This window comes from Heteronotia binoei, chromosome 16 (assembly GCF_032191835.1).
Source record: "Heteronotia binoei isolate CCM8104 ecotype False Entrance Well chromosome 16, APGP_CSIRO_Hbin_v1, whole genome shotgun sequence".
Classification (NCBI taxonomy): domain Eukaryota; kingdom Metazoa; phylum Chordata; class Lepidosauria; order Squamata; family Gekkonidae; genus Heteronotia; species Heteronotia binoei.
The window spans coordinates 49,542,044-49,555,192 of NC_083238.1; the positions used below are offsets into that span (position 1 = coordinate 49,542,044).

At 44.3% G+C, this 13,149-nt stretch overlaps 1 protein-coding gene across 1 annotated transcript in view; it reads right to left on the reverse strand.

Moving 5' to 3' along the window:
* The window catches only part of LOC132585236 (aldehyde oxidase 2-like), a 70,974-nt gene extending 58,271 nt beyond the window's left edge, over window positions 1-12,703 (reverse strand). The window contains exons 1-9 of the mRNA XM_060257042.1: window positions 12,613-12,703; window positions 11,589-11,697; window positions 10,528-10,654; window positions 8,566-8,627; window positions 6,920-7,036; window positions 4,208-4,288; window positions 2,627-2,771; window positions 842-934; window positions 172-323 (exon numbers count right to left, since the gene is read on the reverse strand). Coding sequence (XP_060113025.1) covers window positions 172-323; window positions 842-934; window positions 2,627-2,771; window positions 4,208-4,288; window positions 6,920-7,036; window positions 8,566-8,627; window positions 10,528-10,654; window positions 11,589-11,697; window positions 12,613-12,650 — 924 coding nt within the window. The 5' untranslated portion in view covers window positions 12,651-12,703. The remainder of the gene's footprint in view (window positions 1-171; window positions 324-841; window positions 935-2,626; window positions 2,772-4,207; window positions 4,289-6,919; window positions 7,037-8,565; window positions 8,628-10,527; window positions 10,655-11,588; window positions 11,698-12,612) is intronic.
* Window positions 12,704-13,149: the final 446 nt, after the last annotated feature.

The following is a 13,149-nucleotide window of genomic DNA, read 5'->3' on the forward strand; positions in this document are numbered from 1 at the left end:
TTCCCCCGGCCACTGGCAGGGAATAGGGGTGTAGGGTTGTTAGAGTCAGGTTGCAAAACTCCTGGAGATTTGGGACCTTAGTGGGGTTCAGTGCTATAGCAGGGGTGTCAAACATGCAGTCCCCACGATGTAATCTGCGCTTTGTGAAAATCAACATTTGGGAAGACCTACAGCCAGATTCCTGATCTGTTCTCCCGCCAGTGTTCTCAGCTGCTTCAACAGAGTACGGTAAATCTTTGTCTTCTCCGCAGGGAGTTCTGGGACCACGTCTAACAAGATGTCTCTCAGCTGGGCCAAGTGGGTTGCCGCACCTATCACTAGCCCTGGAACCAGATAATTTCCAGCAGGTGTTACATTTTTGGTCCTCACAGTCAGCAAGTAGAGTTGGTTTCAGAACGGGTATTCATTAGAGATGAAGGAAATAGAAGCTGAAGTTATAAACTGGATGGATGGATGGATGAAAGGAAGAAGAAGAAGATGATGATGAAGATAGATGAGAGGGATAGATGAGAGAGAGAGAGACAGACAGATGGACGGACGGGTGGATGGATGGATAGTTACTGGTCTAACTAATGTATAAAGTCACTTGCTAAAACATGTGCAAATAAATACAAACAAATATATCATATCTATCTGCTTCATTTTATGACTAATAATCGCTAATCTTAGCTGCAATGAGGACAATGAAGCCCAAAAGTATTGCTTGCCTGTTGTAATACAGTGGGTGGGAGGTGTCATTTTATTTAGCTCTTTGATAAAGTTTATTGATCAGCTGAAAAACCAAAACCCCAATCCCAGGTATTTGCCCACAGTGGCTTCTGAGGTAACATCGAACACTTACCATTATTTGTCCTGTAGGCAACATGCAGATCTCGAATCCTTGCAGGATAAAGGATAACTGGATAATAAATACCCAGCTTTTTCACATCAATTCCTAAAGGGGGGTGAAATCAGAACCAGATGTCTGGATGATTAAAGTGAAATCAGGCTACATAGTAGCAGAATAGTGCTTTAGACCATGGAACAAAAGGCTGAAAGGAAGGTGAAGGGGTGAACGCAAGTGAGAAATAGCGAATGGAAAGCAATGAACCATTCCTCTTTTTACACACACCCTAATATCTCTCTCTACCTTCCCCTGTAGTCAGCATTTAGTCATGGCTCTATTATAACCCATCTAGTTCTTTTTTTAGAATGATACTGAATGTTTCCAGAACTGGTAACAGGACTGTGTCTATTCTGTGGATCTCTAACTAGACATTTCAAAGAATCAGTATTATGTTAATAAACCCTCGTATCTCAAAAATCAGCACAGCAGGGAGAAGATGAGGCTACCTTTCTCCTTAATATAAGTTTCTATTATAGAGAATTTATCTTAAGTAAGGTTGTTTTTTTAAAAAAAAGATATCCCAAACCTGCTTGAAGTGGTATAGGCCATTCTAGTGAATTAGGACTCCACCGCCTCATTACACTTCATGTACAGGTGTTGCTTTAGGCACCATCCCAGTGAAGTTCACTTGAAATGTTTTGTATGATCAGTGGAGAGCTCAGTGAATGGACAATTGCTGTCAGGCTTCTGTTTCCAGTGACATCACTCATGAAGGTCCACTTGGCCAAGACTCTTGATAGGATGGAAACTATTTCCTTGGTGCTTATCTGTAAACCTCTCACTTACAACTTCCTGTGGTTTCCAGTGGAAACAGGGCTGCTGCCAACACACAAGGAAGGCCCAACCTGTGCATGGCAGTGATGATCCTGGTAGCCATGGTGACAGCTGCACATACTACCCCCTAGGGTTGCCAGATCCTAACTGGCTGTTGGCAGAGGAATCCTTGGACTTATTCAGGATCTTCTGTAGGGTCTTTGGGACCCAGAAATGGTGTGATTATGTGGCTGCTGTCAGGGTGACACTCTAGTTTTTTGGGCAAAACTCTATGCTTTGTAGCCGATTTTACCATAGACTTTTGAGAAAAAAACAACCTAGAGTGGTGCCACATGATGGCGGTGATGTGATGACATCACTTCCAGGTGACATCATCTTGTCACCTTTGGGCCAGTTGGGGGCAAGAGCTGGCCAATGGCAGGGAAGCACCCCACAAAAGTGGGGTTTCCCCCACCCCAGCAGGGATCTGGCAACCCTACCAGCTCCATCGGTCAAAGGGCAGTGTGGGCAGCTCAAAGTATGAGCACTGGGAAGGCTTGTGAGTTGGGGAAGGAGGCACTGGCAAGTGGGGGAACACACAGGTGGGTGTAGAAATGGAGATGTAAACAGAGGCCCTGGGCACTTTCGGGCCAGGAGGGAATAAAAAGGCCACACCAGTGACTAAGAGATTGAAAATTAATGCTAAGGCTGATTATACAAGTAAAGCAAACACTGTATTTTATTACTCAGTTAAAAATTCCTTTCAAGAGGACATGGCTACTGATCTTGGACTCTTGTTGAAGGAGCACTGAGACAAGCAGATTTCCCTGAAGAAGCTGGTTTAGTGAAATGCATCAGAAATGTTTAGCTGAGTAATAAAATATAATTTTTACTTTGCTTTACCTCTCAGCCCAGTGCCATCCAAATCTTGGAACCATCCCTGACTGGCGACATAATCATATTACGTGATGTCCACTCTTTACCTACCTATGCTTGTGTTCCCTACCACAAGAGGGGCATTGGGGTGCTGGGCTTTCAGGACCAGAAGTTCCTGGAGGGCTACAGGAGAAATCCAGGTAGTCCTTTCTCCTCTGAAAACCAGAGTTCTTCGTTTGCTCTCTTCAGCTAGTCTCTGTAAGGAAAAAAACAAAACAACATGTCTTTGGACCAATGTTAATACCACATCAACAGGTTTAGTATCTTCTCACTCTGCAGTTGACTCATTGTGTAGGTAGATTTGATTTAATTTTGATTTATTTGATTTTTTTTTAGCCTGCCCTTCCTGCAAACAGGCCCTGGGTCGGGTACAACATAGTCATAACAATAAAATACATATAAACAAGATTAAAACTATCCACATTAAAACCACAGTTTAATATAGAAAGATGGCGACCAAAATATAGAGTGAATCCATTAAGGCCTGGCTCCTCTTTGCTTTGTGTTATAGTGATTCCTCCTTTGTAGCAATTGAAGGTGATTCCTATTAGTCATTGCCTCCCCCCTCCCCCCATGTTGCGCCTAGTTTGTCCCCCCCCCCCGCGCATCCTCCTCCCTCCCTTCCCCATCCCAGGTCAATTACAATGTCTGGAAGGGAGCTGCTCAGGGCTGTGTAAAGGCCCCCCCCATCACCTGATCATCAAACAGAGCTCACTCAGCCTGGGCAAGCCAACGGCAGCAGGAACCAACCCCGCCCCGAAAGGGCTCTGCCGCTGCAGCGTGTAGAGCCAAGCTCCATCACCGGCCCCTCCCCCCCACAGGATCAGAGGGACACTGCGAGGAGGCTCACGCCACTTCGGCAGAGCCAGGCTGATTCCAAGTGATTTAAATCACGCGCTAAAGGAAGTGAGGGAGGGGCGAAACTCCTCCTCCTTCAGCCTGCTCTCCAAAGAACATTGAATGAGGCCAGGCTCTGTCGAAGCAGGTAGGGTTTCTGAGCCTCCTCTGATTGCGTGGGTGGGGGAGGGTGGATGGAGAAGCGGCGCTGGGGAAAGGAAGGGAGGGGATGGGTCCTGGCAGTGACAGCAAGCTGAGCCTCGGCATGTGGGGGGGGGGGTGGCGGAGCGGCACTTGAAGCAATGCGAGGGCAGGGGGGCGGCGGCAGTGGGGGGTGTCAGAGGGCAGGGAGTGGTGGCCCAGCTGCAAACAGGCCGCGGACCGGAACTGGTCCGCGACCCAGGGTTTGGGAACCCCTGTCTTAGAGCGCTGGCTACATCAGGGGTGTGTGGCCTAATATACAAAAGAGCTTCTGCTGGAATTCCACACCTGTGTATAATACATATATACATCTTCTTGTGCTTTTATGCAACATGGGAAATAATTTAATCGGCCACAATAAACATAAGTCTTACCCTTTTGCAATATACTTGTTTGGAGTCTATTCACTGCATGTGACGCTGTGCTTCTATGACTGTGTGACTTTGCTATAATAACTAACACATATTCCCAATATGTAATTTCACCCACAGGCTTCCACAAGCAGATTGCCACAGGCTGTACTTTCTCTCTCAAAACCTATACTCCTATTAGAAATTATTCTCAACAAGCCCAGGTAAAAGGATTACTTCCTACCATGAGTTCAGGCGGGAATATGTAATCTTGGGTTGGGTCCTTGGGCTGGAAGTCTTCTGGTTGGCAGAGACCTGAATGCATCTTAAGAAAAAGAAATTAAAGTCTAACATTAGCACTTAACAACCATAGGAAAAGCTATATTTGAAAAGTGTCACCTTCGCATGCCATTGATTTGGATAGCTCTGAGTGCTCAAACGTGCACATGGCTCTTTTGCCATGTAAGAACTACTTTGTTCTCTTCTTTCCATTATAAGAATCAGCTGCTTTTCAAGTAGCCTGTATTGTTTTATTGCCAAATACTGTCATTTATTCTTAGTGATGGCCCACAAAATGCTCAGTCTCTGGTGACTCCTCTGTCCCTTTAGCCTTGCTGAAGTGCCAGGGAGGGGCTGTGGCTCAGTGGAAGAGCCTCTGCTTTGTGTGCAGAAGGTCCCAGGTTCAATCCCCTGCATCTCCAGTTTCGAAGCGCCAGCTAATAGGTGATGTGAAATACCTCCACCTGAGACCCTGGAGAACTGCTACCAGTCAGAGTAGACAATACTGACCTTGATGGACCAAGGGTTTGATTCAGTCTAAGGCAGCTTCATCATCTACGTTCAACTGTAAAACCCATGGAGAAGCAGTCACAAGCATGTTGCTGATACATGCTTAAGTTGGACACACGAAGCTGCCTTATACTGTATCAGACCATAGGTCTGTTGAAGTCAGTATTGCCCACACAGCTTGGTAGCAGCTCTCCAAGGTCTCAGGCAGAGGTTTTTCACATCACTTTGCACCTGGTCCTTTTAACTGAAGATGCTGGGGATTGAACCTGGGACCTTCTGCATACCAAGCAGAGGTTCTGCCACTGAATCAGGGCCCATCCACAAAATCTTGTTCATTTTTATCCAACCACCATGGCCTTTCCCACATCTTATGGTCGGGACCCTCTTCCTCCCAAAGCTTTGCATCTCCAAGTCTGAGTAGTGACGATCCACGAAGATACTTCAGTTAATGGCGCTGGTGGGTAATAAAAACCCATTGTACGAACAACGTCAATGTTATTTGAATATGTTCTACCAAATTTTATTCAGGTTTTGCTGTTGATCTCTTCCAACTGTGCTACTTTAACCTAATTTTAAACTCTAATCAAACTATCAGCAAAGCGGTATGTTGCCAACTCAGAATTTGCTCAGCCTGGATTAACTACAGATATCAACAAGCACCCAGATTCTTGGGTAAGAGTTAGGGAAAGAGCTACATTTGCTGCACTGCATTAGGGTGTGGTGGGCATATCTTCTGCTGGAGAAAAGCAATTTAATTAAGGCATGAGTTGTCACACTCTGTACTAGTCAAACAGCTTATTAACAGCTTATGACTCACAAAAATACTGTTTGTCAGAACATGTCTTATTGTAAAACCCTTTTGGGAAGAAAAAATGGGAATAGTTGGTTAAGGGTTCCACTCAACTGCTAATCCAGGTGCTCACTGGATGGGCCTTTCTTGTAATGGACCAAAAAATTATGGCTCTTAAAAAGGTCTTACTAAACATTGTTAGCCAGTACATCACAGTGTTTGTTTTTTGTAGACCCAAAATTTAGCCTGATTGTTCTTGATTGGTGCTGGATCAGAACTTCATCAGCTGCAGTGGTGTAAGGAAAAAAAACAGTCTCCAGTTGAGCGATCAAGAGAAGAAATGGAGCACTTAACTAGGAATGACTGATACCATGAACTTCCACAAATTTTAAATCAGTTTGTAGGTTGTTCATGAAGAACCATTTAAACCTATGCTTTCAGCTCTTCACGAAAACCAGCTGAGTGTGGTGGGGAGTGGAAAGTAGGAGTTACAAACTGATATGAACTGATTGATTTTGTAAGTGAGCCTCCTGGTTTATTTCAGTTTGTGGCTCGCCATGAACCACGAACTGAAACAAACTGCAAAAATGTGATTCGTCCCCATCCCTACATAGAGCCCAGAATTCTGAGGAACACTGTGGACAGATTTCACACAGATTGCCATGGTTTGAAATGGTGAACCAAAGCTGGTGAGGAGTGACAGGAGCTCTGGTGAGTTTCAAAAATTTGGAGAGAAAAAGAGCTGAGAAATTCCTGTCATTGGCACCGATTTGCTTCACAGTTAATGAAGACCCAACGAGCCATTGCCAAAAGATCAGCAAATACTTAATTGATCTTGTCCCAGAGAAAGATTTTTCAGCAGTGCCTTACACTGTGGCATCCCGCAAACTAACACAATATTTTGGGAAGACTATTACAGTATCCCTCCACCTGAGAGCCATTCATATGCAATGGTCTATCTACGTAGATCTGCTTTCCTCTCACAACTGCAAACTGCCTTCCCCAAATGGAACTGTATAATGTGGTGAAAATTGCTGTTTGGACCCACAATGCAAGTCAGCACAAACAAACAAGTGAAAATGCTGACCCCCCCCCCCACACACACACACATCAATTTGGACAGGCAATCGTTCTTTCATGAGAACACATCTACATGATTTGAAGTATATGTAGAAGGTCCTGAGAAAAACACTTGGGTCACAGTTGGTGCCACCACAACATTTAACCAAGTGTCTTCATAGAACCTGAAGATGAACAAATATCCCAGTGAGAAAAGTCCATATATGAAGGTTAGTTTCAACTCCAGAGACTCACTGGTACTCACAGAAGATTACAGAAGTTTCATGAAAACATGAAAATTAGGAAGCCACAGTTTACCCGATCTCCTCTTTTAGGCTCTGGAGCTAAACCTTCTTCTTCTTTTTCTTTTTCTTTCTCCTTCTCATCTTCTTGATCCAAGCAACACCTCCCACTCCCTGCCAGGGGACAGGACTCCTGAAGAAAACATTAAAAGAATAAAATAAAAGATACCTACAACTTCCAAGAAAGATCAGCACCAACTGAAAGTATGTATTAGAGTTTTTTCTCTCTCTCTCAGGGCGTTTTCGCACTGACCTTACTCCGGAGCCATTCCAACAGGCTCTTTTTTGTAAGCTCTTGGAGGATTGGCTACATCAGGGGTTTGTGGCCTAATATGCAAAGGAGCTCCTGCTGGAATTCCAGCCCTGGCCCAGACACTGCAGCTGGTTCAGAACCAAGGTCATTTTGTAGAAAAATGGTTGGCGGAGATCCACCAGGGATTGTTATGCAGTTGCACCTACTATTCAATGGAGAAGGTAGGTAGGTGGGGAGGAAGAGGGGGAACCCTCAGAAAGGTTCAGGAGCTGTGCTCCTGTGAGCTCCTGCTGAATTCAAGGCCTGATTGTGACAGAATTATTTATCTCATATCTGATGAGAGTTATTTACCCACCAACACTTTTCCTGGTGCTCACCAAATGTTCTTAAGAAAGTGATCAAGACCAAATGGGACTTTTGCCTAGCAAGGGTGTGCCATGCAAGGCTCAAGGAGACATGATTGGTTGTGCAGATTTTTTTTTTAAATGTTGCTATGACAGCATGAGGACCTTCACTGTGTGGCTGACATTAAGCTGTCTGTCTCACAGCTGTTTTGTGGCTGGTTCCACTTCCTGTGGCAGCTGCTTTATGGCAGCCATTTTGTGGATACGCCCACCACGCTGTGTCAGAATTCCAAAAGTGGTCTCAGGCAAAAAGGTTGGGGGCCCTGGCTTTGATCTTCTCTCTTTATTTGAGATTCTGCAGACATGAAGATGTCTTCTAGTGCTCCCACCTTTTTCTATCTAAAATGGAGGAAATCTTCCTCTTTTCCTTCTGCCTGTTGGTCTTAAAATAACTATCATAACAGAATATACCACAGGAACCACACCCCTAGTATTCAGTGGAAGAGCTACTTCTAGGTCAGCAGCAGGGCTTTTTTTGTAGGAGGAACTCATTTGCATATTAGGCCACTCCCCCGGATGTAGCCAATCCTCCTGGAGTTTACAGTAGGCCCTGTAAGAAGAGCCTTGTAAGCTCTTGGAAGATTAGCTACCACAGGAGTGTGTGGCCTACTATGCAAAGGAGTTCCTGCTACAAGGATTCAAACAGAACATGCCCTCGGATCCAGATATTCAGAAGATGCCAGGGGGCATTTCTCATGCAATGAAAATGTCTAAATGCATACAAAGTTCATAGTTTCAAGCACAGAAACCCATTTTTTTCAGTTCGGTATAGTAAGAACCTACCCCACCTCTCCCTTTTCAGCAGAATTTAGTTTTTCATGGTGTAAAATATTGTTTTTAGCACACAGCCTTACCATCTTCTCCCAACATTGCATATATAAACAGGTATTTCAAATCTGCTCTACCCATGGGGCATAATCGCTTTTGCAAATATCATCCAACTTCTATATTCTCCAGCAAAGGACATTTTTGAGAATATCAGCAAACTGATTTCCCCCCTCTTACCTTTGAGAAAGCACTGAAGCTATCAATGATAGGTCTGTATCCAGTACAACGACATAAATTACCTGAAAGAAAGGATCAGACAAATAAATAAATATTTGTTGAAGGTTCACAGCTCATCTGGACCACAGTTTTCCTCTGGACAGTTCAATGTTGTGACATTCCTAAAACTGGAGTGATGGTATAGGTCAGGGCTGTCAAACATGCGGCCTGAGGGCTGAATCAGGCCCCCGGAGGGCTCCTATCAGCCCCCCAAGCAACTGGCTCTTGTCTGTTTCCTTCTCCCTCTCTTTTGCTTCCTTCTGCATCTCAACTTGCTTTGAAAGGCTTACTCAATCGCACAGAAGTTACAGAGCAAAACCTCTTTTTTTTTTCATTGGCTGAGGCTCCTCCCCCTCCTGGTCCCCTGAGGAGGGAGGGAAAGAGTCAGAGCTTCCTTTGCCCAGTTCCCTGGATCCCATGGCAGAAATACAGAGAAAGCACCTTTAAGACCAACAAGTGCTAATGTTTTAAGCATGTTTTAAGTTTCTTTAAAATTTAGTCATGTTTGTCTGTGTCCTTTAAAAAGTTTATATCTCTGCTATCTAATCTTAAATAGGTACACAAACAGCCCAACACAGCCAGGCCCAGCCCAACAAGGTCTCATTTATGTCAGATCTGGCCCTCATAACAAATGAGTTCAACACCCCTGGTCCAGGTTACTCTGTTTCTGATTATTTAACAGAAAAACAATCCCTTTCTCCAAAAACTGGACAAGCTTATCAGATATGACACCTTAATGCCCTGACTTGGATAGCCCAGGCAAGCCCAATCTCAGAAGCTAAGTGAGATTGACTCTGGCAAGTCCTTTGATAGGAGAGCTCCTTGGGACACCTGCAATCAGGAGGGCAGGGGCAGGCTTTATTCAGCCACGTCCCTGACTATCCTCCAGGTTCCCAGTAAGGGTCAGTCATCAAAGGTCGCCATGACTTCCAGGTGCGGACACACACAAAATACAAAAATACCCAAAAGAAAACGATGCCTTATCATTGTGGGGCTAGAAGGTATAAATGCTTGCAGCTCCGACTGCAGACAGATCCAATATATTCAAGCCCTTATATAGCACTGAGTTTTTTGATAATTACTCCCAAGTATGTGTGCACAGCGGCCTGAATAGTTAAGACTACTCTGAACTCACCAGAGCTTGAAGTTAAGCAGGGTCAGCAATGGTTAGTATTTTTATTTTATTTATTTTATTCGATTTTTAGCCCGCTCTTCTGGTACAGCAGGCTCAGGGCGAGTTACATCGTAAAAACAATCAACAATAAAAACAATAAAAGACCAATTTAAAATACATAAAAATCTAAAACAAGAGTGACAACAGAGACTAAAATGGCAGGTTCTGCCTCACAGAAATGGCCTATTGTCCATGTCCAGCAGATCTTATAGCACTGGGATGGAATGAAGTACTTGAATGGGTGACTCCCCAAGGAAGGCCATGGTGGTTATGGAGGGGAAGGCAATGGCAAACCACCTCTTTTCATCTCATGCCTTGGAAAGGTCCCAGAAGTCCGTTGCGACTTGACAGCACAATTATTATGAAGTGTGCATAGGACTTCAGGTTAAGAGAACACTACACAATCCCATGATCAACCAGCTTAGTATGACAGAAACAGAGTGGGAAGAGAGATGTCCTATGCACAGACTAAACAGGGTTGCACAATATTAATTTGAATAATGTGGCTGGTGGACTCCTCTGATTGAGGCCACCGTGTGTGCCACAAGTAGACAGCAGGTGCAATGCTGAAAAGTGCCTGCAGGACAAAGAGGGACAAACGAAGTTGAAGGGACAATAAAAGAGAACCAGAAAATGAAGACTGCTCACAACTAGACACGTGTTCACATAAGATATTAGCCCACTTCCCCCACCATTTCTTTTACTTCTGTGTCCCTTTGCTGAGTAGTTCCCAGAGAAGGCCAGCCTACCATCCAGAGCGGCTGAAATCTGCTCCATGCTGGGTTCCGGGTGATTCCTTAGTAGAGAATACATCGACATCACCATTCCGGGGGTGCAGAAGCCACACTGGGAGCCGTGGCACTCGGCCAGCCTTTTCTGGAAGGGAAATCAGCTGTGCTCATGAAACAGATATTAAACAGATGGTCCACAAAGAAGGGTGATCGTCCAGGAGCAAGCAGAGCCCCACCAACACGTTGGCCTCCTCCTCATTGTGCCACCCTAACTAGCATTGCTTGCGTTCTGATCCTTCCCACCTTCTCTCCTTTCCTGGCTCAGTTTCTCTGTCTTCAATAGCCGTGGAAGAACCAAGGAAGATCCATCTCTTTAGTTCCACCCATTTTAAGGTCCCAGGAAATGGTCTGAAGGCACATGCCACGGCCACCTGGCTGATCTGCACAGAACGTTCCCTCTAAGCTGCAGACTCTTGTGAGCAAAAAGTCTACTTTGTGAGCTACTGGTATTAAAGTTGTGAGCTACTGCATAAATTATTGTGCTCTGAGGTCCTCCTTTGTAAGCTAAGACAAAAATGTGTGAGCTGGAGGCTAAAAATCTGTGAGTTAGTTCACACAAACTCAGCTTAGAGGGAACACTGGATGGGACACTCACTATCTGGGAATACCAAGTACACTGTCTTGAGATTCATGGAAGATTCAGTTTGGTGTAGTGCTTAAGTGCACATACTCTTCTCTGGGGTAACCAGGTTTGATTCTCCACTCCTCCACTTGCAGCTGCTGGAATGGCCTTGGGTCAGCCATAGCTCTTACAGAGTTGTCCTTGAAAGGGCAGCTTCTGGGAGAGCTCTCTCAGCCCCACTCACCTCACAGGGTGTTTGTTGAGGTGATGGTGGGGAAGGTAAAGGAGATTGTGATTGCTCTGAGATTCAGAGTATAGGGTGGGATATAAACCCAATATCTTCTTCAAATCAAATATAAAGGAAATAAATGCAACACAATACAGAACTTCACCATCCTGGCTCAGTGCTAAACATCATCACAAAACAAGCATTGATTCCCTAGCCTTTAGCTCTCACCTGTATGGGATGAAGTTTGGTTTTAGTGTTTCCGACTCCTTCCACAGTGGTTACTGCAGCACCATACAATGAACACAATGGAAGTAGACAAGAGTTGGCTGGGAAATGTCTGGAATGTTAAGGAAAATTCCCAATATTTAACTGGGTCAGTTCCTTTTTGGAGTGCTGTTTGGGGTCTTTTTCATCTGTTTGGATGGTCTGAGGATAAATTTGCTCCAATTGAAAATCTCTGCCAAACCTAAAGCATCAGAATTCAAAAGGCATCAGGCTGTGCTGGAAAACTTCCAGGGAAAAACACAGTGGTTCTTCCCCAGAACATTGGTACCACAGCCTGGGATGAGTGTTTCCCAGTTGTCACTCTTTTTCCAGCCATTATATCAGTACATGGCTCAGTGGTAGAACATCTGCATGACATGCAGAAGGTCTTATGTTCAACTCCTAGCGTGTTCACTTATGGAGCAGTCAGTAGGTGATATGAAAGACTTCCACCTGAAACCCTGCAGAGCTACTGCCAATGTAACTTTGTTGGTCCAATTGTCTGATTCCATATAAGACAACATGTGCTCATGACTCAGGGAAAGGAGCTACAATAAGGGAAAGCATAGAAGAAGCGACCAGAGTGCTTTACCCTTGTGTACATCAAGAGGTCAGGGACAAGCAACATAAATTTTTGCCTAAGGTAGTAATTTCATTTGAGCCAGACATTGATGGTTGCCCTCCAGTTTTTCATTGCCAATAATGTTTCTGACTCCAAATCCATATCCCTTCAAATTTCTGCCCCTCACCATTCCATACTCCCTGAACTTCTGAAGGATTTAGTGCTGTTGTCAAGCAAGAAGCAAATCAAAGGTAAGGCCGAGAGCCTCCAAACAGGAAGTGTTTTCTTTCCAAGCACCCATAGGAAGTATAACTCCCAGGACTCCAAGGGGGAAAGCCATGCCAAATTTAACTGGTGTAAAAGCTCTCTTGTGTAAGATACACTTTCTTGTGTAAGGTACTCTTTCTTTCCTTTTAAAAAGGATACCGTATCTTCTTAGTGTCTGGATTGTACGTAGAGACCATGACGGTGCAGGCTCCACACCCTCCGATTCCACAGCCATACTTGGTTCCTGTGAGACGGACTTTATTTTGCATGACACAGTTAAAGAAAACAAAGGCAGCCTCTGATTTCATACTGGCCTTTTTCAGTGTAGTCATTAAAAGAATAATAATTTCTACTTACTTTATAATTAGATACAGAATTAAAGGCGAAGAAGACACAGGAAGGAAACTAAAGACCACTTCAAAACAATATGTCCCCTGTGTTCATGAAAATCTTAAACTAAATCCTGATTGACTACTTGTGAGTACTAGATCTGGGTGTGCTCACCAACATTTCTATGGCGAGAACACAAAGAGCATAGGGGACTGGATGAAAATGCAAGATATCATAGGATTCATTAATTCAGAACTGCTGCAATCGAAGGGTACATTCATTATATCAAATTTATCAAACTGGAAACCAAACGAAACAGTTCCAAGGTTTAGAATTAATATATCCACTCCACTCTGTCAAAAGCTT